Below are 27,268 nucleotides of genomic sequence, written 5' to 3' on the forward strand. Positions count from 1 at the left end.
GTAATTGTTTTTCTTTATCATCCTGTACCTTTCTGCACAGCAATGAACTGGCATTAGACATTCACTGAAACTGCTTTTGGAAGTAAACAACCTTGAGGCCCAATACCAATTATCGAGTTAGGATAGGGCCTCAGGAAGGGAGGCTAGGTATTAGCTAGGACAGCAGATTCAAGCAGACAGAAGCTCATTGAGACATAAGAAGGGAGTTTTGGTCAGAGAAAACCAAAAAACAACCCTTTTGAAACCTTTTTTTTAAAAAAAATTATTTATTTATTTATATTAAGAAACCTTGTCCTCATAAAACCTTTTTAAGAAAAACAACTAACTGCACATGCTCCACAAATGTAAGATATTATATAGATATGAATAATTAATTGTGGCGAAGAATATTGGTCTGTTTTTAATGAGAAAAGTTAAAACCCATTATAAGATGAGTTCGCTGTAGAGAAAGGTATAAAAACAAGGCTTGTGTGTGTGTTTACATAATTTCAACTTTCTGCAGACTGTTTCACTTTATTGTTTTAATAAACTTTGATTACTTTTTGGCATCTACAAACCTCTGGGTTTTTTTTTTTTTACTTAGGCTGGAAAGATTTTTTCCACAACATTAGTCTTATAGATTGAAGCAACTGATGTGTCTACGTTGATTGATCTAAAACCCAAATAATACTATAAACTCATTTACAGTAGTGAAGTGATATTTGATTTATTGTTGACTGGATGAGTGACCATGTTGACATGAACTCAGAGATTTTCTGCGTAGGAATTCAGAAAGGTGAGGGTTAGGGCTATAATTTGTAAATTTAGGGTCAAACAGCATCATTTTAATTGTTTCATTTTATTTATTTATTTATTTAAATCTGGGCTCGACACATCAGCCTATGTGGAGAAAAAATATATAGCAGCTAATCCACTTTTCGGGGATCAGCTAACCAGCCTGCGGATGCGGAAGAAGCTGATCTGGATTCGGCTAACCGGCCTGTTGTGTAGACGCAGAAATCATGTGAGCAGGCAGATACTACTCCACCAAGCTCTGAGGAACTACCTGAATTAATACACTTACCGAACAGCGTTATTATTTTATTATTTGCTTAGTGTTATGCGGTATAAACGCGGAAGTGGACGTGTTGAGAGCTGCACTGCTCAATGCTGCGGTTTCTTCATTCAGCTGTAAGACGCATTAAAAAATACCAAAACACTGATCAGTGCTGAACATCAGATCTCACTTTAGTCATGTTTCCTGCAAACATTCAGGCTTAATTTCTTTTCCTTCAGCAGTACACGTTTGGATGAAGACTTGTCCTGTCCTGCAGGACGTTAATATTGCTACTACTGCTATATGAAGAGACTGTGCACTGCTTCTCGTCCAGAAGAACAGCAGTTTATTTCCATTGACGCTTTTGGATTGAAGGTTTGTTGTTAGATAAGTGTCGGAAAAATGAACACGGAGAAAGATTTTTCCCCTCTGACCCCGAACATTGTGAGAGCTCTCAACGACAAGCTGTATGAGAAAAGGAAAGTGGCCGCACTGGAGATTGAAAAGTGAGTGGAAAAATAAATGGCAGTGAAAAATCTTCTGTGTGTGAATGGGCAGACTGGTCACGTGATCTGCCCTTATGATCATACACGCTTTGGGTCCTGGATGAAAATCTGAATGTGTTTATGTCTGCTTTTCATTTAAAAGCTGATCAAAATATCCTCTTTTAATCTATATTATATTATATTATCAGCTTTTTGTCTTAGTTTTAAAAAATGTATGCCGTGATCAATTGCCTCTGTGTTTTTTTTGTTTGTTTGTTTTAAAGGAATAATGAGTTTCATATGATTCAGATCTATTTTGAGCCAAGTGATCTGATTTGGGTGTTGTTACAGTGTGCATACCCGTTACTGATCTGATAACGACATTGTGGCAGTAATAGAGTCGATTCTCAGCAAGCAAAACGTCACAGGCGTAATGGAAGCACAATTTCATGTATTGTGTTTAGGTGCTGAATCCGTGTCATGCCTGATATCACACACCTTCACAACAAAATACATCAAAAAAGTCCATCCATCCATTTCCCATAACGCTTATCCTACACAGGGTCACGGGGGAGCCTGGTGCCTATCACAGGGAACTTGGGGCACAAGGCGTGAGACACCCTGGATGGACGGCACAATCACACACACTACAGAAAATTTGGAAATGCCAGTACAGCCTGGGAGGAGGAAACAAGAGTACCCCTGAAGCACGGGAGAACACGCAAACTCCGCACACACAGGGTGGAGGCATGATTCGCATCCCCAACCCCAGAGGTACGAGGCAAACATGCTGCCCACTAAGCCACCATGCCCCTACATCGAAAAATATTTTATCCAATCACACACTGATGCTGCCTCGATATTGTCGCCTCAATTTTTAACCATGTCATATGAAGAGTTCAAGTTCAGATAAGACCCTGTGTAGGATAAGCCGCAGAGAAAATGGATGGATGGAAGTTCAAATCAGTAATAAAACACTTTGGGGCACTTTTGTTATAGGAAAACAATCAATGATGGTTTCTTAACAGTCTTCACACCACCCCCAAAGCCCCCCCCCCCCCATAACAGCATCGGCTGAAGTACCTCGCCAGTTCCTCTACCAGTTACGTTTTTGTATTAATTTAGGAATGACACATCATACAGTTGATCTATTTATGGTTATGTTTAATATTGTGGAGTTTCCACAAAACAAGTTCTGTTATCATTTGTGTTACAGAAGCTATAAGCTATAACTTTTCCACTGTGAAGTCTTTCCTGTGTTGGAAAATGTAAAAGAACTCCTTTACAAGGTGCTGACACTGAAGACTCCTTTCATGAATTTTATTTCAACTTCGTGGCTTAGTGGGTAGCACGTTTGCCTCGTACCTCCAGGTTTGTGGGTTCAAATCCCACCTCTGTCCAGTGTGAGTGGAGTTTGCATGTTTTCCCTGCGTTTCAGGGGTTTCCTCTAGCTAATCTGGTTTCCTCCCCCTATCCAAAGACATGCTTTGTAGGTTGATTGGCATTTACAAATTGTCCGTAGTGTGTGAAAGCTTCATTGATGTTTTAGTCGCTATTGGTAAGTGTGCTATGATGTGTAATTTTACACCGTTATGAGAAGTAAAGCTGCAGTGGTTTTTATGATTACTGATCTGCTTTCACATTCAGGCTTTAGAAACACACAGTGTCGAGACTGTTTTCAGATCAGGGAGGAAAACATGGACGTCTCAAATTAAATACCACAGGAAGAGTGAAACATTTAGTCATTTAGTCAGCGCTTGCTGTTTGTCCTGTCTGATGTTTGTGCGTGTTTGTGTGATCTTCTCGATGCAGACTCGTGAGGGAGTTTGTGGCTCAGAACAACTCGACTCAGATCAGACATGTCATTCAGATCCTGGCGTCTGAGTTTGCGCTCTCGCAGCACCCACACAGCCGGAAAGGAGGTCTGATCGGCCTGGCCGCCTGCTCCATCGCTCTCGGCAAAGTACTCCCATCTCTACACCTGTACACACACCAACGCTGTACAGAGAGAATACAATGAACCTGCATATATTCATGAGTGTTCATCATAGAGTTAACATTGGAATTACTGGCACCTTTCAGGAAAATGATTGTATGTCGGCCTCATTTATCAACCTGGGTTTATTCGTAAGAAATGTGATACCCTTGAAAATCCAATTGGGGAAAAACTTTCAAATCCTACCATAATCGCTCCTGAGTTTGTGTACAATTACGTATCAGGAGATTTGCTAATGTGAACCTCGACTTTTCGGCTTCAAACTATATAATTATTGAGATTTTATACACATTAATTACATGTTAACATTAATGACTCGAAAGAAAGTGATCCAAATCCATAAATGAAGACAAATAAGACTGTACATCAATTAGGATAAATGTAATGGTGCCCTATAAAAGGAGCAAGAGTTACTATGTGTCTATGGTAGCTGACGTGCTGCAGTGGCCGAGCTGTATTACTGGAACCTTTGGTGCACGCCACGTTTAGGAGATACGCTTTCACTGTTTAGTTGTCATTTTCTCATTTTCAGCTCTCTGTGAGCTTTATGGAGTTTTGTAGGTGTGTCTAAATGTAAATCAGGCATGCTGTGAAAGAGATGCATGTGAGTACAAAGAAAGTTTTTAGTTCGGTTGGGCTTACGAAAACATTTTCTAAAAAATGTACCGAAGATTGATAAATGAGGCACTTTAAGATCAAATTTACATTCAGGAAACTGCTTATGTGTTTCTCATAAGACCTTCCTGTTTTTAATTATTTGAATTTTTTTCATAAATATATGAAGCTGTGAATTACTAAACTTTCAGTGAATTAAAATTTCTGTGAATATCCAACGAAAAGTGGAAGATTTTTTTGTGAACAGGTAGCACATTTTATATCTTCAGTGTATGATAATTGATTGTTTGAAGACAAATACTGGATTCTTTTTAACCTTTGCATCATTGATTATTCAGAGCAGTGGCACTGACACATGTTGGCGTCTGGAGTGTTTCATCACTCAGATGTCCTTCGGGATTATCTGGATGACTGAGAATGTGTGCTGTTCTGTATCTTTAGGATTCTGGCTTGTACCTGAAAGAGCTAATTGAGCCGGTGCTGACGTGCTTTAACGACTCAGACAGCCGCCTGCGATATTACGCCTGCGAAGCTCTCTACAACATCGTGAAGGTGGCCCGAGGAGCCGTGCTTCCTCACTTTAATGTGCTGTTCGACGGCCTTAGTAAGGTAATGATGATGATGATGATAAGTGGTGTTAGTGAAGGCCAGGTTGGTCACTAGTGGAAGTTACTATCTTATGTAAGTGGTTAATTGTTGCTTGCCCTGCCCACTTTACATCCCCAGTGGGGAATGATTGATTTCCAGCCACTTTGTCATGTCTTGAAATGCCATTTTGAATGCAGAGCTATGGTAAACACGCTTCTTACATCTTTCCCAGCTGGCAGCAGACCCAGACCCCAATGTGAAGAGTGGCTCTGAGCTGCTTGATCGCCTTCTGAAGGTAAACCTGAAAGACGGTCCGTTTAAAAGGCAATACTTATAAAGTTGTGACTTCATTTCATCAGTTCTTTCTGCCTCTGTAGGACATCGTAACAGAAAGTAACAAGTTTGACCTGGTGGCTTTTGTTCCTCTTTTACGTGAGAGGATTTACTCCAACAACCAGTATGCTCGCCAGTTCATCATCTCATGGGTAAGTAGAGCAGCTGCCTCTCCTTCACTATGCCTAGAGGCATGGCCAGTGTATGTATTGTGTGTGTGTCAGTCTTGGCGAAGGAGGTGTGGCCTATGTGTGTATTGCACTCAGTGAAGGAGGTGCGGCCTATGTGTGCATCAGTCCTAGCATAGGTGGAGTGGCTTCTGTGTGCGTCAGTCACAGTACAGGGCATGGCCTCTGTGTGTGTGTGTGTATGTGTGTATGTGTGTATGTGTGTATGTGTGTATGTGTGTGTGTGTGTGTGTGCGTGTGTGTGTGGGTCTCAGTGTAGGAGGCATGGCCTCTGTGTGTCAGTCTCAGTGTACGAGGCGTGGCTTCTGTGTGTGTGTGTGTCAGTCTCAGTGTATGAGGCGTGGCTTCTGTGTGTGTGTGTGTGTGTGTGTGTGTGTGTGTGTGTGTGTGTGTGTGTGTGTGTGTAGGTCTCAGTGTAGGAGGTGTGGCCTCTGTGTGCCAGTCTCAGTGAAGGAGGCATGGCCTCTGTGTGTGTCAGTCTCTCGTTTTTTATTATAAATATGAGAAGAAAAGAAACAACTGCACATGTAGTATGATGACAGACCTACATAGAGTCACAACATTAGTATGGCTCATAGACTTACATGATGCTCTGTTAATTAATGAAAAATGTTGAAAGAATTTTTTTTTTTAATGAGGTGTTGGATTGGGGTTGTGTAGGCCACTGTGCTCGTCAGTCCCACTGGAGGAGGCATGGCGTGTGTTTGTCTCAGTGAAGTAGGTGTGGCTTTAATGCCGGTCCTTCTCAGTAAAGGAGGTGTGGCGTCTTTGTGGCCCCAGTGTAGGACACATGAACTTCTACCTGTCAGTTCCTGTAAACTGTTTTAATGTCTTAATGTTTTAATGTCTTCCCAGATCTTGGTGCTGGAGTCAGTTCCAGACATCAACCTGCTGGACTATCTGCCTGAAATTCTAGATGGCCTCTTTCAGATCCTTGGGGACAGCAGCAAAGAGATCAGGCGCATGTAGGAACTGATTTATTATTATTTTTTCGATCTTATCTGCTTCTCTGCTGTTTTCCTGCTTTCACACATGCTGTAGTTTTAACAGCAGTGTTTTGTTTTGTAGGTGTGAGGTGGTTTTGGGAGAATTTCTCAAAGAAATAAAGAAAACTCCTTCCAGTGTGAAGTTCGCTGATATGGCCAACATCCTGGTCATCCACTGCCAAGTGTCTGATGACGCCAAACTGAGTAAGTGCTTAGTTAAATATAATTTAATCTCTGAAACTAAACGTAGTTTCTCATGAGCTTTCATATTTCAGAGCTAAACACTATAATCCCTATAAAGGCCTGTGAGAATTTTCTGGAAGTGTACTTTAGTAAGCTTAGTAATTTCCTGTATAAATTCCCTCTTAAATCCATTTTACAAATGCACAATGCCATCACTGGCTTCCCAAAGCCTTTCTCCTCTGATGCTGAAATATTCTGTACTGTAATACTGTCTTGAACACGCATTGTCTTTTTCATAGGGAACATACAGTCCCCTCCAAAACTACTGGAACAGTAAGGCCAACAAAGGTTCAGTTGTTTTTGCTGTAGACTGAAGACATTTTGGTTTTAGATCAAAAGATGAATACAAGAACAGTTCAGAATAGTTTCGAATTTCAGCTTTTATTTCCTTGTATTTATACGTAGATGTGTTAACCGACATAGAACATAGCACACTTTGTATCAGGCCACCCAATTTGTAAGCAAGCAAAAATATTGGAACATGTGACTGACAGGTGTTTCTTGTTACCCAGGTGTGTCCTGTTAGATTGATTGTTTAAACAATAAATAGCTCTGAACATCTACTCTTGGTTTTTGCCTTCAGTTTCACCTGCGAAGACTGTATTTGTTGATAAAAAAGAATAAGCCAACATGAAGATCAGAGAGCTGGGAGTATCTGTAAATGCTTTAACATTAGCATACATACGCAAATCAGAGAAAGAGACAAGTCGTGACAGAGTTTACAGTCCCCTCTGAAACTACTGAAACTACTGGAACTTTCTAAAACTTTCTAAAACTTTGATACCAAATGTATTAAATTATTCTGAAAACTCTAATCTCACTTTCTCCCTCAGCTAACGATCTTATCCAGTTGACGGCTATGACCTGGATGAGGGAGTTTATTCAGCTGGCAGGGCGAGTGGTCCTGCCTTATTCCTCTGGCATTCTCACAGCAGTGTTGCCCTGTTTATCCTACGATGACCGCAAGAAGAGTATCCTTCATGCCTACTGTTTTGGATTATACCCATGTGTTCATTAAGAAATTGTCTGTAAATTCACCTTCATTGTGCAATCGTTCAGTAAATTTATCCATCCATCCATCCATCTTCAACCACTTAATCCTTTTCAGGGTCACGGGGAAACCTGGAGCCTATCCCAGGGAGCATGGGGCACAAGGCAGGGTACACCCTGGACAGGGTGCCAGTTCAGTAAATTCAGTTCAATTCAATTCAATTTTATTTGTATAGCACTTTTAACAATGGACATTGTCTCAAAGCAGCTTTACAGAAACGTATAAACACAGGATACAGATTTTAAGTGTGTGAATTTATTCCTATTGAGCAAGCCGGTGGCAATGGTGGCAAGGAAAAACTCCCTAAGATGATATGAGGAAGAAACCTTGAGAGGAAACTCAGAAGGTTGTTGAACTAGTCCACTGTTCACTAAAGGAGACTTGAGTGCAAAATTGTATGTGGTAATTGCAGTCCTAAGGCCATAGCAGCAACTGTAGTTCCAGCACCACAGCACAACTGTTCATGTGAAATCGAGGTCCAAAACCATTTCCACGGTACTTCAAGCGGCACCATGCTCCAATCTCCAGGCTGCACTGCTTGGGGCCGTCCTCAGTGGCTGAATGTAGCTTCCAGTTAATGAGATGGATCAGGCAGGTCCGGAGAGTAGAAAGGGTCAGGATCACTGGCATCTCCAGAATATCATGTGTGGATTGACAGAAGGAGAGAGGGAGAGGGAGGTAAAGAGAGGTAGAGATTGTTAGGTATGCTTACTATCCCGTAATGGATAAGACTGTGTACTTTGTGTTACAAAAAAGCAAAAAAGCCTATTCATGATAAGCTTGAGCAAAGAGAAAGCTCGTCCCCCTGCCTTAGCCTTCACTATTACCAACAAATAGCCTGCACCTTTTGATCGAAGTAGGTGTGGCGAATTATAAAAAACCAAAAGTTTACTCAGGTACTGTGGCGTGAGACCATTCAGTGCTTTATAGGTCAGTAGTAGTATTTTATAATCAATGCGATATTTTACTGGGAGTCAATGCAGTGTGGATAAGATAGGGGTGATGTGGTCATACTTTCTGGTTCTAGTAAGGACTCTTGCAGATGCATTCTGGACTAACTGGAGTTTGTTTATGCACCTACTGGAACATCCAGACTGTAAGGCATTACAGTAATCCAGCCTAGAGGTGATGAAAGCATGAACTAATTTTTCTGCATCATGGCTAAGTTGTGTGTAAATGCTTTCAAAGGTCAAGCCTAAAATTTCCTGCCAGAAATACAAAAGTTTCACCAGTACTGATTTTCTTTGTACTCATGTGCATAACCGTCCAACCAGCCGTTGGTGTCACATCCTTAATCCATCCTGAACAGGCACTAAAGAGGCGGCGAGCGCCTGCAACAACAGCCTCATGAAGCTTGTGACCCCTGAGGATGATGAAGATGATGAGTTACAGACCATAAGCTCTCCTGTGAGCACCGACACAGCCAGTAAGACTGAGGTGGATCTTAACGGTGAGTTACTGATACTTTTTGCATGTGATTAACAGTAACTAATCCCTCGATGTGGACATTAAACTCACTAAGTCACGTTTATATAGCTGCACCTCATTATTGCTTATGTGATGAGGAACAAACCTGGCTAATGTTAGCTTAAGGTTTGATGAGGCAGAGCAAACATGTTTGCAATATATCAGTTTGTTTTGTAGATTTTAGATACATTTTTTTACTGCATATTTGCTGAAGTATTAGTCATGTGACTATTTACATGTCTATGATCGGATTGATTACACAGCTCAGTAAGTTGTTCATTATTAGATTTGTGGTAGCATAGAAAGAATTTAGTTTTTCATTTGATTATTTGACATAGCTTAACTGTCAGTGGCATTCCTAGACTAATTCAAACTTAGATGTTCTTGATGCACAAATAAAACAGTGAGTAAAATCATTGTACATTAACTAAGACAATTGGAAGCTAATTCATAATGCATGGAATTGAAATATAAAGTATAGAACATATGTAAACCTTTTGTAATGTGTATTTCTTCTTCTTCCTCTTATTATTATTATTATTATTATTAGTAGTAGTAGTAGTAGTAGTAGTAATGAATTCATTATTTAGTTTTGTACTCTTCATTTAAGAATCAACCTTACCAGAACCAAAGGAGTTGTGTATGTTTTACAGGTTATATGTAGTAGCATTGTAGCAATGTAACTTGGGGGGTGTACTGTTATAGGAAAAGAATCCCCGAAGCGGTGGTGTGACCTGACAAAGTTGATTATTTTCCTATAATAGCATGTCCTGAAGTGTTGTACTCTGCTTCAATCACAAAAATGTATTCAGAAAGACAAAAGCTTGTTCACACTGTACTACTTGGTCTACTTGAATCCTTAAAACACGTTATTTGTTAACAGATAAAATTGTAAATAATGTGTGTTAATTATTTATCGTTCAAAAAGAGTAAAAGTTAGGACTGTGCATTGGCCGGGAATCGAACCCGGGCCTCCCGCGTGGCAGGCGAGAATTCTACCACTGAACCACCAATGCTTAGCTGTAAGCTCCTTTCGCCCTCTGCCTTATAAAGGTGCAATTGCATATAGTTAACGCGTTTACTTGTACATAAACAGCGGGTAGTTGCTTCGCGCGCTTTTACCACACAACGTCCTACGTCACAGATCCATAGAGTGGTGTTTGATAGAGGCATTGGCACAGTTAGCATAATTATACAGTTATCTAGCGAATGTTGTGGAAAAGTAAGAAGTAAAGGAAAGTAAAATGTAACGCTGTACATCAGCCAAGAATCCAACCCGAGCCTCCCTCGGGCAGAAGAGAATTCTACCACTGAACCACCATTGCTGTCGTCGCCCTCTGGCGTATGTAGGTGGAATTGCACGGTAGTAAAAAAAAAGTGTGTTCTATTGTCGTGCACTTTCCCCATTCATTTGTTTTCTTCTTCTCAGCATTCGTTAGATAACTATGCTAATTTGAGATTACTGTAAATATGTTATTTTCTGAAACAACTATGATATTAATGCTTCAATCAGGCAATACTCTAGGGAGCCGCTAGGGTGACGTAAGATGCTGTGTGTTGAAAGCGCGCGAGGCAGCCTACAGGAATCGTACAGGAAGAAACTGTTTAATCTAACTCGTTAATTTCTGAACTGTATTTTGTGTAATATGATTGTTGTTTAAGAAACATTATATAAATAAACGTCCTGACCATATATAACATGTATTTTTACTTGTATTTTTATCGTAGAGAGATTTCTCGTTGTAATGCCACCTTTATAAGGCTGAGGGCGGGAGACATCCACAACTAAGCATTGGTGGTTCAGTGGTAGAATTCTCGCCTGCCACGCGGGAGGCCCGGGTTCGATTCCCGGCCAATGCACAGCCCCTTTTCTTATTTTTATTTTTATTATTATTATTTTTTGGAACGATAAATAATTAACAAACATTATCATTGGGTTTCAGATTGGAGCTCGTGCTATTTACTTAATTGCATCTTAAATTAAGATTTTGCAGGGGGCAGGCAGAACCCCATATTTCCCTGTATGTTTTTGGTATTTAAATGGCCTCCTTCACACAAGTTAATGTGCAAGCTATTCCTTAAAATTGTGTTCATTAGCTGTACTGTATATAAGATAAAATACGATGTACCATTATTGATCCCCTGTAAATTCAATTTGACACAGCAGCACAAGTAGGATGAGTAACATCAAAGACAGAAAATAGAAAATAATTTCCTTAAGTATCTATATAATTGAAACAATAGAAACAATAAAACAGATCTGTGTGTATGTACATATGCTAGAGTTCTATTTGTATATCTACATGTGCAATATCCTCAGTATTTATATACCTGTGCAAGATCTGTGAAATGACAATGAGCTGTTGAGTGTGTGTTTCTGTGAGACTCAATCAGTGGTGTAGGAGGTACTGGGTATTGTTGTGTTGTGGAGTCTGATGGCTGATGGCACGAAAGAGCCCCCCAGACATTTTGAGGCATGTGGCTGAATGAATCTGTGGTTGAATGTGCTCCTGCGCCTCCTCAGCTCAGTGTAGAGAGGATGAGAAGGGTTGTCCATGATAGTTTTCAGCTTCCGTCTCATCCTCTTCTCAGTTGTATATATAGTTTTTTGTATATACAGTGCCCTCCACTAATATTGGCACCCTTGGTAAATATGAGCAAAGAAGGCTGTGAAAAATTGTCTCTATTGGCTGCATCCAAAATCACACACTACCCTATTACATAGTAGGCGAAAAGCAGTACACCAGAGGGGTAGTATGTCTGAATTCTCAGTAGGCGAGAAACAGTAGGCGAGAAATACCTGGATGACGTACTGCTTCCGTCAAGATTTTGCAGTATGCAACCGATGGACACTACACGAGTCAAAAATTCCCATAATGCAATGGGACTGGTGCTGATGAGGGCTGGCCATGGCAGGACCTTGATTTTGTGGTCAGTAAACTATTTTTGTGTTGATTTTGATGTATATTTTGGATCATTGTCCTGCTGGAAGATCTAACCACGGTCCATTTTAAGCTTTCTGGCAGAGGCAGTCAGGTTTTCATTTAATATCTGTTGATATTTGATAGAGTTCATGATGCCATGTATCCTAACAAAATGTCCAGGTTCTCTGGCAGAAAAACAGCCCAAAACATTAAAGAGCCTCCACTATGTTTAACCGTGGGCATGAGGTACTTTTCCATATGGCTACCTCTCTGTGTTCGCCAAAACTACCTCTGGTGTTTATTGCAAAAAAACTCTATTTTGGTTTCATCTGACCGTAGAACCTGATCCCATTTGAAGTTCCAGTAGTGTCTGGCAAACTGAAGACGCTTGAGTTTGTTTTTGGATGAGAGTAGAGGCTTTTTTTCTTGAAACCCTTCCAAACAACTTGTGGTGATGTAGGTGACTTCAGATTGTAGTTTTGGAGACTTTCTGACATCAAGACAGAAAGTTCATATTCATAACATTTCCATTTGACTGGAACTTATTCATTTTTGTCCTGATGTTGGAAACGGGCATTTTCAATGTTTGTGCTATTTTCTTATAGCCACTTCCCATTTTGCCGCACATCACAGCTATATTCCTTGGTCTATATTCCCATTGTTATGAATGACTAAGGGAATTTGGCCTATGTGTTACCTCATATTTATACCCCTGTGAAACAGGACATCATGGTTGAACAATATTCTGCTCCTAATCACCCAGGTGTACTAAAAAATGTAAAATATCAATGAGAATATACTTCAAATATATTTTTTTCATGTGAATTCATAGGGCTGCCAATAGTTGTTGCACACCTATATTTAACAAAGATTTTTTGGGGGTTAAACCTGTGTTGTGTTTGCAATTGTTTGATATCCATGAGAACAGAGTATTTTTGTGAATTATTTTAACAAAAGATCAAAAGGTTAAACAATAAAGACAATTTATCACAGCCTTCTTTGCTCATATTTACCAAGGGTGCCAATATTAGTGGAGGGCACTGTAGTTATAAATGCATTATTTCAGCTAATTTACTAAACTCTACTAATTTAAATTAGTTATTTATTTCCTCTTATTGAATATGCAATAATCATTGTGTTTATTTACATGTGTACAAAGTTGTTGTTACAAATTGCAATAAGATAAGATGATTGGTGGTTGAGGGCTTGAGAAATTTGTCGGGGGTTCCAAAGATCGTAGTGGCGACTCCTGTGTTACGTATGTATTTTTACTGCATGTATGGCTTACACAGAGTGTGACCTGAGAACACAGTCTCACTGTTTAGGGCTACAGTCTTTGATTTGGTGGAATACAAAATTGCATTGATCAGCTTGGGTAAAATTCGCACAAACGCATCAACAAATACGTGTACAGTCGGGCGTGGATGTTTGGCCCACTGGAGAAATGTATAAACAGCTGTAATAGCTCTTTGTTACAAAACAGATTTAAAAGTAGCAGTGACTATCAAAAAGGCACTACATTTGGAGACAGATTTGCCAAATTGGCAACACTACTCCTATACTAAATGTGTCTGGTACTTGATAATATCATTAAACATAATCTTATCTTATGCTCTCTCTCTCTCTCTCTCTCTCTCTCTCTCTCTCTCTCTCTTTCTCTCTCTCTCTTTTTCTTTCTCAGATTCACTAAACGCTTCTCAGGAGTCAGTGGGTTTCAGCAACATCTCCTTCTTCACACCAACAGGGTATGATGATGTATTGACGTGTAGATGATCTCACACTTTTGAACAATTGTTTGGAAAGTTTGGATTAGACTAGGCAGACAGATGAGATGGGTTAAACATATGATTATTAACAATAAAATAAAATATGGTATGCAGGATGGTTATAAATATACCAGTGAGAACAGTAAATAATTCTACATACTACAGCGACGGGGTGGTGTGATGAAGCGGAGTTACTCTCACCACCCAGAAGTGAATTATTTTCCTATAACAGCAAGTCCTGAAGTGTTTGAATAATATTTTATGTATTAAAGAACAACATTTACTTTTACATTTAACGTTGCAGAACTTTTAATATCTGAAACAAATTAGTTCCAGTTGTCAGCTTACGTTATAGCAGCTATATACAGTCGTTCCCTCACCAGCCCTCAGAAGTCCCAGTCTAAGTTGTTATGCAAAACCGATAACGTATTAGAATGAGTGTATTAAAAATAAACCTGGTTTACATTTAATGCGCTATATACACTACTGGTCAAAAGTTTAAACACACTCATTCTTTATTTTTATTTTTCCTCCCACACTTTATAACAATAATAAAATCATCAAAACTCTGTAGTAACACAAATGGAACGCTGGGAATTATGTTGTAAACATAAAAAATCAAAAATAAATAAAAAATAATTGAGTATTTTAGCATCTTCAAAGTAGACACTTTTTGCCTAGAATTTCCAGAAATGTATTCTTGGCATGTTCTCAACCGGTTTCTAAAGGAATTTCCCTGAGATGCTTTTTAAACAGTAATAAAGGAGTTTCCACCTATGCTGGACACTTATTGGCTGCTTTTTGGAATATTTCGCTCTAAGTCATTCATTTAAAAAAATATTTTTTTGTAAATAAAATGTCACTTTTCTAATGAAAGAAATTAATATGTTGGCACAATTATATTTTTGTCTACAACACTGATTTCAGACAATTTCAAACAATCCAGCGCTGAGGAGAATATGAATACGCTTTGGTGTGAGTTTTGGTGTACTCTCCTGTCCCTGTAGAAATGACAGGACACACGTGACCCTGGACCTTGACAACATCGTGCAGGTTCTGGACAGACATTTACATGACTCTTCCACTGGAATGATGACGCGCATCGCTGTTCTAAAGTGGCTCTACCACCTGTATATCAAAACACCTCGCAAAGTAAGGACCAACACGGGGATCTCTTAGGATTCACATATTTATAAAATATGTTAGGCGTTTTAAACATGCCTGTGTGTGAAATGTTCTGTTTTATAAAGCATGTATAACTTGTGAATTGTGCGCAGATGTTCCGCCATACAGACAGCCTGTTCCCCATGCTGCTGAAGACTCTATCTGATGAGTCTGATGAGGTGAGTGCTCTTAAAAATAAATAAATAAAAATCTAAAACGCACACCGCATTGCATTGGTCTTCCTTTGGACAGGGTAGTAGAAAATGGGTTCTTTGGAAAGTGGAGAATTCCTAGCTCTGTAAAATGTTTCTACATGGATCCTCCTCTCATAAGGAAACAGTTTGTATGGTTCTCCACAAGGGACAAACCTCTTTAGGTTCCAGATGAACTTTTTTTTAGAGAGTCTATGATATTTGATTATTTAAAAAAAAGAAAAGAAAACATGGTTCTGTCATAATGGTCTACATAAAACCTTTAAGTGTTCCCCCAGAGGGACAAACCCCTTTAGGCTTTCAGATTTTTTAAAGAGTGTACAGAATGGTCTACTTAGTAGTTGAATAGAAAATCTTCCTCACAGGTTTTTTTTTTTTTTTTTTGATTTTGCTTCCAAAAAGGCATTCTACTTGGAACCTTGTTTTTGACGGTCAAAGCTGTTTTAGGGTTCTAGATAGAATTTATTGGTTTCCTGAAAAGAAACAAAACATAGGATCCATTTTTGATTCTAGTTTTAACTCTTTACAAAAATGGTACGGTTACTAATCCTTCACAATCTGTACACTCTTAGAAATAAGGGTTCCTCAAGAGTTTTCTTTTTGTAGATGGTTAAAGTGTCTTATCTTTTCATAGGGGTTTTATTTGGAACCATGTTTAAGAGGAAAACCCACTGTTTTACGATTTTACATAGAAAATGTAAGGGGTCCAACAGATCAACAAGCCCAGGAGTGCTAGATATTACCTCGAATAGTTTTCTGCATGGTAGTGTTGGGTTTTACAGTAACTTCTGAAGAGGCTCTTTTTGGATCACTGTGTTAAGACATTTTAAGGTTTTTCCAGTACTGGTGTTAGATGAAACCCTTGAGAGTGTATCCTGGTCTAGTACTGGTTGCATGACTGTTGTCATGAAAGTAGGGTGAGTTCTCTAGAGGTTGTTGGGTGGTGACATCTTTTCCCATACACCTCTAAGGTAAAAATAAACAGTAATAACACTAGCAACTGTAGCTGAGTCTTAACTAGTGCAATTGAAATAAAAATAGATCAGATAATGCACACAGGACCCGGTGAACTGATAAATGACACAAATGACTAAAATCAAGAAGAAAGCAAGAACGTTCCAAATTCAGCAGGGGTATGTAGTTATGGTGCAGCACAATCTGTAATGAAAACACTGGCAAAATGTTTGTTTACGGATTTGTTGCCCGGTCACATTGTCTGGTGGAAAAAGTACTTGTAGTGGTGCTTACTGGAATCTGTGTAGTGGTGTGTGAAGTAAATATATTGATAGTTAAACAGGCAGTTTGGTGTTCTGAAGCCTGGCACAAATGGCCGTCTCATTGCAAATCGTTCTCTTAAAGGTCATCCTGAAGGACCTGGAGGTTCTAGCGGAGATCGCGTCCTCCCGTGCCGGACAGACGGAGTTGTCGGAGTCGTGTGATGGAGCCAATAAAACTGAACTTCACATCCCAGACGGAGGCAAACAAGCACAGAAACAGCTAGGGGCGGGTGAGTAATCAACTCAGCTACTCATTTTTTTTTCGTCTGCATCATTATAAGAGAAGAATGACCTAATTATCAGCTCTACGGTGTGACTGGTGGTATGTACATCATTGTGTTTGTATTGAGGCCATGAAATAGGTTTATTGATAGAAACATTTTTTTTTTCATCAGATGCCTATAAGTCAACAGGTCTTGATGTGGGAATACTAGCTATAACTGTTGTGGTGTGTGTGTATTGTCACATATTTTCAGGTCCTAAAGTGATGGACTCCTCACCCTCGACCCCCAGCATGAACTCCTACTTTTACAAGTTCATGATCAACCTCTTAAAGCGCTTCAGTCTGGAGAGGAAGCTTCTGGAAATGAGGGGGGCGTTCATCATTAGGTAAGACCTGTAAACAGAGTATGAAGGAGGTGTGGCCTTTGTGTCTGTCAGTCCCAATGTAGAATGCATGGTCTGTGTATCTGTCAGCTACAGTATAGGAGTGTGGCCTCACTTCCTGCCAGCTCCATTGATGGAGGTGTGGCCTTTGTGTCTGCAGCTCCCAGTGTAGGAGGAATGGCCTATGTATCTGTCAGCTCCAGTGTAGGAAGAGTGGCCTCACATACTGTCAGTCCCAGAGAAGAAGGTGTGGCCTTTGTGTCTGTCAGTGAAGGAGGCGTGTACTTTGTGTCTATCACTCCCAATCTAGGAGGCATGGCCTCACTTCCTGTCAGCTCCATTGAAGGGCATGCCCTTTGTGTGTTTCAATATCAGTGAAGGATGCATGGCCTATGTGTATGTCAGTCCTAATGAAGGAGGTGTGGCCTTTGTATCTGTCAATCCCAATGTAGGATGCCTAGAGGTTCCTAGGCGTATTATAATAAATTCTTGGGCATGGGAAAACCGTTTCCGTGGTATTAAACATGGCTTCAGTAGGCGCATGCTGAATAAGGGATCTTGTTTTCTTCTTTACTCTGCAGGCAGCTGTGTCTCCTCCTGCACGCAGAGAACATCTTCCACTCTATGGCTGACATCCTGCTGAAGGAAGAGGACCTGAAGTTTGCATCCACCATGGTACAGACTCTCAACACTATTCTGCTCACCTCGGCCGAACTGTTCCAGCTCCGGAACCAGCTCAAAGACCTGCGCACGCCTGTGAGGAACACACACACACACACACACACACACACACACAAATATATTGGGAGTACGTCACGTCCAAGTAGCATTGGAAAATGACTTAAAATCCTTATCCATAAATGTGCCAGAATAAACATACTGATAAGGCCAGGTTGGTCAGACTTTCAAAAATGTTCATTAAAAACAACATAAAAAGGTATTTTGGTCTCAGTTAGCCTCCTCTGTGGTGTAATGAGATGGGAAGAGTGTCAAGAGGGTGGCCGATCATATACCCATGTGTTTATTAGTTTAGACTGAGTCTATTGGGGAAAAAAACATTTAAAAAAAACTATTGTACTGCATGGGACTAAAAAAATACACTACAGTATGGTAGCCTCCCAAAATAGTGCACTATATAGTGATTAGGGCATAGTGTTAAAAACATTTCAGCTTCAGTGATGTACAGACTGTCTTATTAACATATACAGTTCTCTGTTCTGTTCTACAGGAGAGCTGTGCTCTGTTCTGCTGTCTCTATCGCTCCTGGTGCCATAATCCAGTGGCCACGGTCTCGCTGTGCTTCCTGACTCAGAACTATCACCATGCGTATGACCTCATCCAAAAGTTGTATCCTTCAGTAACGTGCACATTTCACAAGCATGCACACAAATGACTGCCTTTGCCTGGTACATTAAGCACTGATGGACCAAACCACCGTTATTAACTGTTAAAGATTATGAAAGACATTCTCGCATCTCACATTGCCGTAGCCTCATTTTAATGTATGCTTAGAGTAGAAACTCTCTGTAGAACCCCAGATTCTAGAAACACGTGACATGGACCACCAACATCCAGTCAATCAGGACAGGAAAGCGACGCTACTCGGCTGTCAATTCAGATATGTCCATCTCTTGCATGATTATTCAGGATTTCTATCATGCATGTGTTTTTTAGTCTCTGCCACGAGACGGCATGTGCCACAATGATTTTATCAGTGGTAAGGCTGTTTTTGTGGCGTAAAATCCCCCTGCACCAGTAAAAAAAATCATTATAAAACACACCCTCGACTGGCTTACAGCTTTTATAAAGAAGGAGCAAAAACCACAGTGCCCTCCATTAATATTGGCACCCTTGGTAAATATGAGCAAAGAAGGCTATGAGAAATTGTGTTTATTGTTTAACCTTTTGATCTTTGTTAAAAAAAAATTCACAAAAATACTCTGTTCTCATGGATATCAAACAATTGCAAAGACAGGTTTATAAAAAATATAATTGTTCAATATAGGTGTGCAACAAGTATTGGAACCCTTTTAGTCAATACTTTGTGCTACGTCCCTTTGCCAAGATAACAGCTCGGAGTCTTCTCCTATAATGCCTGATGAGGTTGGAGAATACATGGCAAGGGATCTGAGACCGTTCCTCCATACAGAATCTCTCCAGATCCTTCACATTTCGAGGTCCATGCTGGTGGACTCTCCTCTTCAGTTCACCACACAGGTTTTCTATGGGTTTCAAGTCAGGAGACTGGGATGGCCATGGCAGGACCTTGATTTTGTGGTCAGTAAACCATTTTTGTGTTCATTTTGTTGCATGTTTTGGATCACTGTCCTGCTGGAAGATCCAACCACAGCCCATTTTAAGCTTTCTGGCAGAGTCAGTCAGGTTTTCATTTAATATCTGTTGATATTTGATAGAGTCCATGATGCCATGTGTCCTAACAAAATATCCAGGTCCTCTGGTAGAAATACAGACCCAAACATTAAAGAGCCTCCACCATATTTAACCGTGGGCATGAGGTACTTTTCCATATGGCTACCTCTCTGTGTTCGCCAAAACTACCTCTGGTGTTTATTGCCAAAAAGCTCTATTTTGGTTTCATCTGACCATAGAACCTGATCCCATTTGAAGTTCCATTAGTGTCTGGCAAACTGAAGACGCGTGATTTTATTTTTGGATGAGAGTAGAGGCTTTTTTCTTGAAACCCTTCCAAACAACTTGTGGTGATGTAGGTGACTTCAGATTGTAGTTTTGGAGACTTTCTAACCCCAAGATGCAACTAACTTCTGCAATTCTCCAGCTGTGATCCTTGGAGATTTTTTGGCCACTCAAACCATCCTTTTCACAGTCCGTTGAGACAATATAGACACACGTCATATTCCAGGTTGATTAATAACATTTCCAGTTGCCTGGAACTTCTTAGTTATTGCCCTGATGGTGTAAATGGGTTTTTTCAATGCTTTTGCTATTTTCTTATAGCCACTTCCCATTTTGTGAAGTTCAACAACCTTTTGCTGCACATCACAGCCATATTCCTTGCTCTATATTCCCATTGTTATTAAAGACTAAGGGCATTTGGTCTATGTGTTACCCAGGTGTACTTAATAAAATGTAAAATAACAATGGGAATATACTTCAAATATTTTTTTCTCTATGAATTCATAGGGGTGCCAATAATTGTGTCACACATATCTTTAACAAAGATTTTTTTTTTCGATAAACCTGTCTTGTGTTTGCAATTGTTTGATATCCATGAGAGCAGAGTATTTTTGAGAATTTTTTAAACAAAATAATCAAAGCGTTAAACGACAATTTTTCACACCCTTCTTTGTTCATATTTACCAAAGGTGCCAGTATTAGTGGAGGGTACGATTTATAAATCCATTCTGAATAAATAACTACATTTTTTATTATAAATATTCAAAATATACAGTTATTTTGCCATGTGGTGTACTGTGGTATGGTAAAAATAAGTGCTGGTTGCTAAGCAGCATAATGGACAAAGATTAGAGTATATATGATCAAAACACTAGTTTATGTGTAAAGGTTTTATTGGTTTAAAAACTGGTTTTAATTACTGTGATGCAGTCACCAATGTGAGTATATTGGCTCAGCCAATCAGATTTCAGAACCAAAAATATCCAATTTAGTAATGATTGTTGGTCACATTAAAAAATTTTCAGATTTTTTGATAAATCTTCTCAAAACTGTTGTATTAATAAATGTGAAAACAACAGAAATATGATTATTTCTCTGCTTTTGTTCCACTCATGACCACCACATTATCTGAAATTTAGCAACTCTGAGGCTCCGGCCACACGGCACAATCACATCGCATCACATCATTATACTGTATATCCCTGAAAAGCTTGCTTCCAGCTCTATATGTCAAGTTATATGTCAGTTTTCTTTATAATACTTGTAAACCACATGTACTAGAGTGGAAATACATTAAACCACATTGTGGATTTGAGGCCTATTTTTTCCTATTTTCAGAACCTTAAATTTCAGTTTCTATATGACCTGCACTCGTGAAATTTTACACGCTGATTCCTTTTTTTTTAAAATATTGATTATTGTTGGAATTTGTCTGAATTTTATACTGAAAGCTGTTGTTATAACTTTTACTCTAGAATTTGTTCACAGTTAAATAAACATTATAACATCATCCAATTTACTCATATTTCATTTGATGATAAATTGTGATAAGCCGATGACGGGCGGCTTGTTGCTCAGGTGGTAGAGCGGGTTGTCCACTAATCGTAGGGTTAGTGGTTCGATTCCCGGCCCACATGACTCCACATGCTGAAATGTCCTTGGGCAAGACACTGAATCCCAAGTTGCTCCCTATGGCAAGTTAGCGCCTTGCATGGCAGCTCTGCTACCATAGGCGTGTGTGTGTGTGTGAATGGGTGAATGAGACACAGTGTAAAGAGCTTTGCATAAAAGCGCTATATAAGTGTGCCATTTATTTATTTATTTATAAATTGTATAAATACATCTAAATTTTGGAATAATTACAACATCGATCATCCGGCACAGATGAATTGTGATATCTATTGTTGGCCCTGTTCTCCTGTAATCTCTTGTTTTGAGTAAAAAAACAAAAACCTCTTCCATGCAACACTGTTCAATCCTTGACTTCTGACTCATCAGCGGTGATCTGGAGGTGACTGTGGATTTCCTGATAGAAGTAGACAAACTGGTGCAGCTCATCGAGAGCCCCATTTTTACATGTGAGTTCACTTTTATTCATATTACACCACCATAGTTGTACATGCAAAATACCAAGAAATGACATAAGATCATATGGCAGCTTTGTTGGTTAGCAGCGAACTGGTTCAGCTGACAGCTATATCGTTTTATGCATCAGCAAAGATGCATGTAAGCGGATCTACGTCACAAATTAGGGCTTAAAATAAGCAGAGCTCACAGAAACCAGCAGCCACTAAGCAGGAACGTGTATGAAGTAGCTTTGAGGTTGAGACCGGAACACTCGACACAAACTAAGACTAACACAATATCAAAATGGAGCAGTTTGAGGGGCAGTGGTAGAGGAGGTGTGACAGTATAAGCACTGTATAATGCAACCACATTCAATTAATTGAAGCTAGAGTGAATCCATGAAGGGTGAGGAGACATCCTCCTCGTCATGTATTTATGTATTCTCTCACCAAATGGTACAAGCATGATATCATTGAACATGGAACAAATGACACATTTTAGGGTGTAAACTCATTCAAAGATAAATAATAAGATAAATTCAGAGTTCTTTGGCAGCAGTTCAGATTGACTTCATCTACTCAAAGTGCACATTTTCTCTTTGCTTTTGCTTGTTTTTGTTTAGATTTATATTTACATTACATTACATTTATTCATTTAGCAGACACTTTTATCCAAAGCAACTTACAAATGAGGAAATACAAGCAAAGCGATACAGTGAGGGAAAAAAAGTATTTGATCCCCTGCTGATTTTGTATGTTTACCCACTGACAAAGAAATGATCAGTCTATAACTTTAATGGTAGATTTATTTGAACAGTGAGAGACAGAATAACAACAAAAAAATCCAGAAAAACGCACATCAAAAATGTTATAAATTGATTTGCATTTTAATGAGGGAAATAAGTATTTGACCCCTCTGCAAAACATGACTTAGTACTTGGTTTAAAAACCCTTGTTGGCAATCACAGAGGTCAGACGTTTCTTGTAGTTGGCCACCAGGTTTGCACACATCTCAGGAGGGATTTTGTCCCACTCCTCTTTGCAGATCTTCTCCAAATCATTAAGGTTTCGAGGCTGACGTTTGGCAACTCGAACCTTCAGCTCTCTCCACAGATTTTCTATGGGATTAAGGTCTGGAGACTGCCTAGGTCACTCCAGGACCTTAATGTGCTTCTTCTTGAGCCACTCCTTTGTTGCCTTGGCCATGTGTTTTGGGTCATTGTCATGCTGGAATATCCATCCACGACCCATTTTCAATGCCCTGTCTGAGGGAAGGAGGTTCTCACCCAAGATTTGACGGTACATGGCCCCGTCCATCGTCCCTTTGATGCGGTGAAGTTGTCCTGTCCCCTTAGCAGAAAAAAAACCCCAAAGCATAATGTTTCCACCTCCATGTTTGACGGTGGGGATGGTGTTCCAGGGGTCATAGGCAGCATTCCTCCTCCTCCAAACACGGCGAGTTGAGTTGATGCCAAAGAGCTCCAATTTGGTCTCATCTGACCTCAACACTTTCACCCAGTTGTCCTCTGAATCATTCAGATGTTCATTGGCAAACTTCAGACGGGCATGTATATGTGTTTTCTTGAGCAGCGGACCTTGCGCGCACTGCAGGATTTCAGTCCTTCACGGCGTAGTGTGTTACCAATTGTTTTCTTGGTGACTATGGTCCCAGCTGCCTTGAGATCATCGACAAGATCCTCCCGTGTAGTTCTGGGCTGATTCCTCACTGTTCTCATGATCAATGCAACTCCACGAGGTGAGATCTTGCATGGAGCCCCAGGCCGAGGGAGATTGACAGTTCTTTTGTGCTTCTTCCATTTCCGAATAATCGCACCAACTGTTGTCCCCTTCTCACCAAGCTGCTTGGCAATGGTCTTGTAGCCCATTCCAGACTTGTGTAGGTCTACAGTCTTGTCCCTGACATCCTTGGAGAGCTCTTTGGTCTTGGCCATGGTGGAGAGTTTGGAATCTGATTGATTGATTGCTTCTGTGGACAGGTGTCTTTTATACAGGTAACAAACTGATATTAAGAGCACTCCCTTTAAGAGTGTGCTCCTAATCTCAGCTCGTTACCTGTATAAAAGACACCTGGGAGCCAGAAATCTTTCTGATTGAGAGGGGGTCAAATACTTTTTTCCCTCATTAAAATGCAAATTAATTTATAAAATTTTTGACATGCGTTTTTCTGGATTTTTTTTGTTGTTATTCTGTCTGTCACTGTTCAAATACAACTACCATTAAAATTATAGACTGATCATTTCTTTGTCAGTGGGCAAACGTACAAAATCAGCAGGGGATCAAATACTTTTTTCCCTCACTGTATATCAAGTGAAGAACCAATACAAGTAGTGCTACCGTACAAAATTTATAATTGCGTTCTAGACAAGCAAAGTGCGCAGAGTAGAGGTGTAAGAGCCAAAGTAATTTATTTTATTTTATTTTATTTTATAATTTATTTATTTATTGAAAAATTTTAGGGATTAGTTAAGAAATTTATGCTTTAAAAAGTGTTGCTTCTGCTGATCTCAATGTATCTTGTGACTAAAACGAAAATTTCCTAACATAAATCCGAATTATGGTAATAAAAGAAATGAAAAATAATCTTAACGCTCGATAATGTTGTTTCCCACTGTGTTGTCTTTACCTCTCGCTGTGTAGACCTACGCCTGCAGTTGCTGGATGTGGAGAACAACCCCTATCTGATTAAAGCTCTGTACGGACTACTGATGCTGCTGCCGCAGAGCCAGGCCTTCCAGCTCCTGTCTCACCGCCTGCGCTGTGTCCCAAATCCAGAGCTCATGAGGACTGTGTGAGTCCTGCACTCATCACATCTCACAACACAAACCTTTAACAAAATACTCTCCCTAGGAGGGGGTTGAAATTTCAACGGTGTGATCACCTGGCCTACAAATATCACGGTTTCAATATATCATGGCATTAATCAACCATTTAAAAAGCACACACAAGTTGTTATAAGAGGAAAGAGAGTGCGCCTGAAAGGAAATGTGGCCCACTGAGCCAGAAAATATGTAGCTATGATTTAGGATGAGTCTAGAGGGTGGGCTTTTTCAGGAATCACAGCCAGACACAAAAGGGATGAGAACCACTGCATTAAGAAACTTCTATCTATCCATCCATCCATCCATCCAGTTTCCGTACTGCTTATCCTACACAGGGTCGCGGGGGAGCCTGAAGCCTAGCCCGGGAACTCAGGGCACAACCCTGAACGGGGTGCCAACCCATCGCAGGGCATAATCACACACACTCACATACTACGGACAATTTAGAAATGGTAATCAGCCTGCAGCGCATGCCTTTGGACTGGGGGAGGAAAGCAAAGTACCCTGAGTAAGCCCCTGAAGTACAGAGAGAACATGCAAGCTCCACGCACACAGGGCAGAGGCAGGATTCGAACCCCCAAATCTGGAGGTGCGAGGCAAATGTGCCAACCACTAAGCCAGTAATAATGCAGCTGCAAAAACTGTTTTGAATTACAGCTGGCATTATCGTCAGATAATCAGAAATAAAGCTTTTAATAGTACTTCCACAACACAGAACCATGTTCTGGAGGGATTTCATCGAAAAAAAATTGCTAATCAGGATGCGCATCGAAGATGATTTTCAGGATACTTTTTGGCAGCAGTAAACCCGGGTAGTTCCTCACTCTTGCTATGTTATGAAAGTTAAAATGCAGAATCATTATTTAATGAATAAACAAATAAAGAATGTCAATCCAGCTTGAGATGCCGTTTCATCTAATTAATTATCATTTATCTGTTTCAGGGAGGGTTCAAATCCAGCCAGCGCCAAACGCCCTGCCCAGCCGCAAGTCGACTACAAAGAGTTGCTGCAGCACTTCGAGCATGTGCAGAGTAAACACCGTGAGGTACGGCACCAGAGGGCACGTCACTCCGAGCACCCGGATCGGAAGCTGGTGCTCTAAGCGCTCGCTGTTAATACGCTGCAGGAGACATGGCACAGTGATGCACCACTAAGAGATTTTAGTGGATTAGTCCTACTCTAGGAAAGGAGGACTTCAATATTTCTTCTTTTAAATGTTTAAAGTGCTTTATCATCGAGTGACTGAGAGTTGGAATGTATATAGAGACTCAGGAAACTGCAGTCACGCTTGTTTAGACCTTTCAAGCCAGTGGTTATATCATATCTAGTGTTATACAGTGATTTTAGCATAGCTGCCCGTAACAATTAACAGCACCACTATACATTACGTACAGAATATTATGTGCATTCCCAGCTCAAGAGTCTTATCAGGTGTCAATATTACGGTAGACATAAAACCCTGATCATTTTAGCGAAGCTGTGTGTGTGTGTGTGTATATGTTACAGTATCTAGCACTCCATGTTCATTCCTATTTGCATATCACATTAATGGGACACTCTCAACTCGAGATCAAATTAATTCCACTGGTTCCGATTTTCACTCCAATTCAGTTTCTCTGCTTTTCTTTTATTCTTCTGCATAATACTCATTTTATGGTATAATCAGCGATCTGATACACGTGTGCTGCGATGTCTTATTTCAGTTGGACCACATCTCTGAACCATGGCCTTATGTGTACAGAGTGAATTTGAGTCATTTATCAAGTTCTGAAAAGGTGCAATAAAGTGGACCATGTATGATCAGTTCTAATGAGTTCTTGTTTTTTCTAAAAGTCAGCCTAAAATGTATATAATGTGTTATATATGATTATAACACAGCTGTTGAACTGTTGAATTTCAAAAGTTTATATAAATGTGCTTGTGCTAATACGCTATCGTTTCAACTTACACAAGGACACACTCGTTTGGCAAGTTCACCACATAATCTAATAGCAAATTTTTAATTCATTTATTATTATTTAGCAAAGGAAATGTGTATTCGTTGATGTGGTGATGTTTTCTCTATGGAAATGTTCATTTAACATTTAGGTAAGGAGTCTCCAATGTTAGAGCTTTTTAACAGTAAGTTTCCACTACAAGATCTTTGGGAGTTTTTGCTTTTCTGGTAACATGACAATCTAAATTTTTATCTTATTCAATTCAACAGAAAGAAAATAAAACAGAAAGGTGATAACGGGAGCTAACATTTCAGTGATGTTACACAACATTAATTAACTATGAACTGATAATTAAAGAACATCATACATTTGTTTAATATAAAAACATAATCATTGTCAGATTGCTGTGGTATAAGAGGAATAAAGAGAGGAATAGAGGGATATGCTGTGATAAGAAAATAATTAAATTCAGAGTGATAACTGCATCACACTGGTGTTTCTTTATTTAAATCCTTTCATGTGAACTTCAGGAGTCAATGTGTAAAATTTATCACTATAGTGCATTCTTCTGCCGATATTGAAAATCTACTTGAAAAATCTGAGTTAGTATTGAACATGATATATTCATGCATTCAGTACATTTTGTCCAGCTGGTGGCACTGGTGTTGTATTAGGAAAACACGGAGACTTCTGCAAAGCCAGCAGGATTTTTTTTTAAACCATAAGTTCCGAGCCCTGGTTCTGGATCATCCATTTTGCCCATTTCACCTGGTTCACCCATTTCAACTCAGAAAAGACTGTTACTTAGCTGATTAGTTGGATCAGGTGTTTT

The 27,268-nt window shown here is 39.7% G+C and overlaps 1 protein-coding gene and 2 non-coding genes across 6 annotated transcripts; 2 read left to right on the forward strand and 1 right to left on the reverse strand.

Annotated features, from left to right (window-relative positions):
• The first annotated feature begins 385 nt into the window (after window positions 1–385).
• Window positions 386–26,619, forward strand: vac14 (vac14 homolog (S. cerevisiae)). 4 transcript variants are annotated; one of them, XM_053631469.1, is made up of 20 exons: window positions 386–1,170; window positions 1,276–1,542; window positions 3,334–3,484; window positions 4,574–4,741; window positions 4,953–5,015; window positions 5,098–5,205; window positions 6,097–6,206; window positions 6,310–6,431; window positions 7,304–7,441; window positions 8,831–8,971; window positions 13,594–13,657; window positions 14,686–14,830; window positions 14,956–15,021; window positions 16,414–16,561; window positions 16,808–16,940; window positions 17,519–17,693; window positions 18,166–18,284; window positions 21,591–21,670; window positions 24,317–24,467; window positions 25,442–26,619. In XM_053631469.1, the coding sequence occupies exons 2-20, from the start codon at window positions 1,439–1,441 to the stop codon at window positions 25,599–25,601; spliced, it is 2,346 nt and encodes a 781-aa protein (XP_053487444.1). In that variant the 5' UTR covers window positions 386–1,170; window positions 1,276–1,438; the 3' UTR covers window positions 25,602–26,619. The 4 variants fall into 4 exon arrangements, with proteins under 4 accessions (XP_053487444.1, XP_053487445.1, XP_053487443.1 ...); XM_053631470.1 differs by having other exon boundaries at window positions 1,279–1,542; XM_053631468.1 differs by having other exon boundaries at window positions 386–1,542.
• On the reverse strand, window positions 9,934–10,004 carry trnag-gcc (transfer RNA glycine (anticodon GCC)). The gene has a single exon. It is a non-coding gene; the product is annotated as a tRNA-Gly (tRNA).
• On the forward strand, window positions 10,778–10,848 carry trnag-gcc (transfer RNA glycine (anticodon GCC)). Its single transcript has one exon. It is a non-coding gene; the product is annotated as a tRNA-Gly (tRNA).
• Window positions 26,620–27,268: the final 649 nt, after the last annotated feature.

The sequence above is a fragment of the Ictalurus furcatus genome, chromosome 8 (genome assembly GCF_023375685.1).
Source record: "Ictalurus furcatus strain D&B chromosome 8, Billie_1.0, whole genome shotgun sequence".
NCBI lineage: Eukaryota > Metazoa > Chordata > Actinopteri > Siluriformes > Ictaluridae > Ictalurus > Ictalurus furcatus.

What these genes read in the sequence shown, in the direction of transcription:
- vac14 (XM_053631468.1), top strand. Translation starts at nt 1,439, where the DNA reads ATGAACACGGAGAAAGATTTTTCCCCTCTGACCCCGAACATTGTGAGA. An exon ending in ATATCAAAACACCTCGCAAA is followed by an intron (nt 14,831 to 14,955) that starts GTAAGGACCAAC and finishes AATTGTGCGCAG; the next exon opens with ATGTTCCGCCATACAGACAG. An exon ending in TCAAAGACCTGCGCACGCCT is followed by an intron (nt 17,694 to 18,165) that starts GTGAGGAACACA and finishes TCTGTTCTACAG; the next exon opens with GAGAGCTGTGCTCTGTTCTG.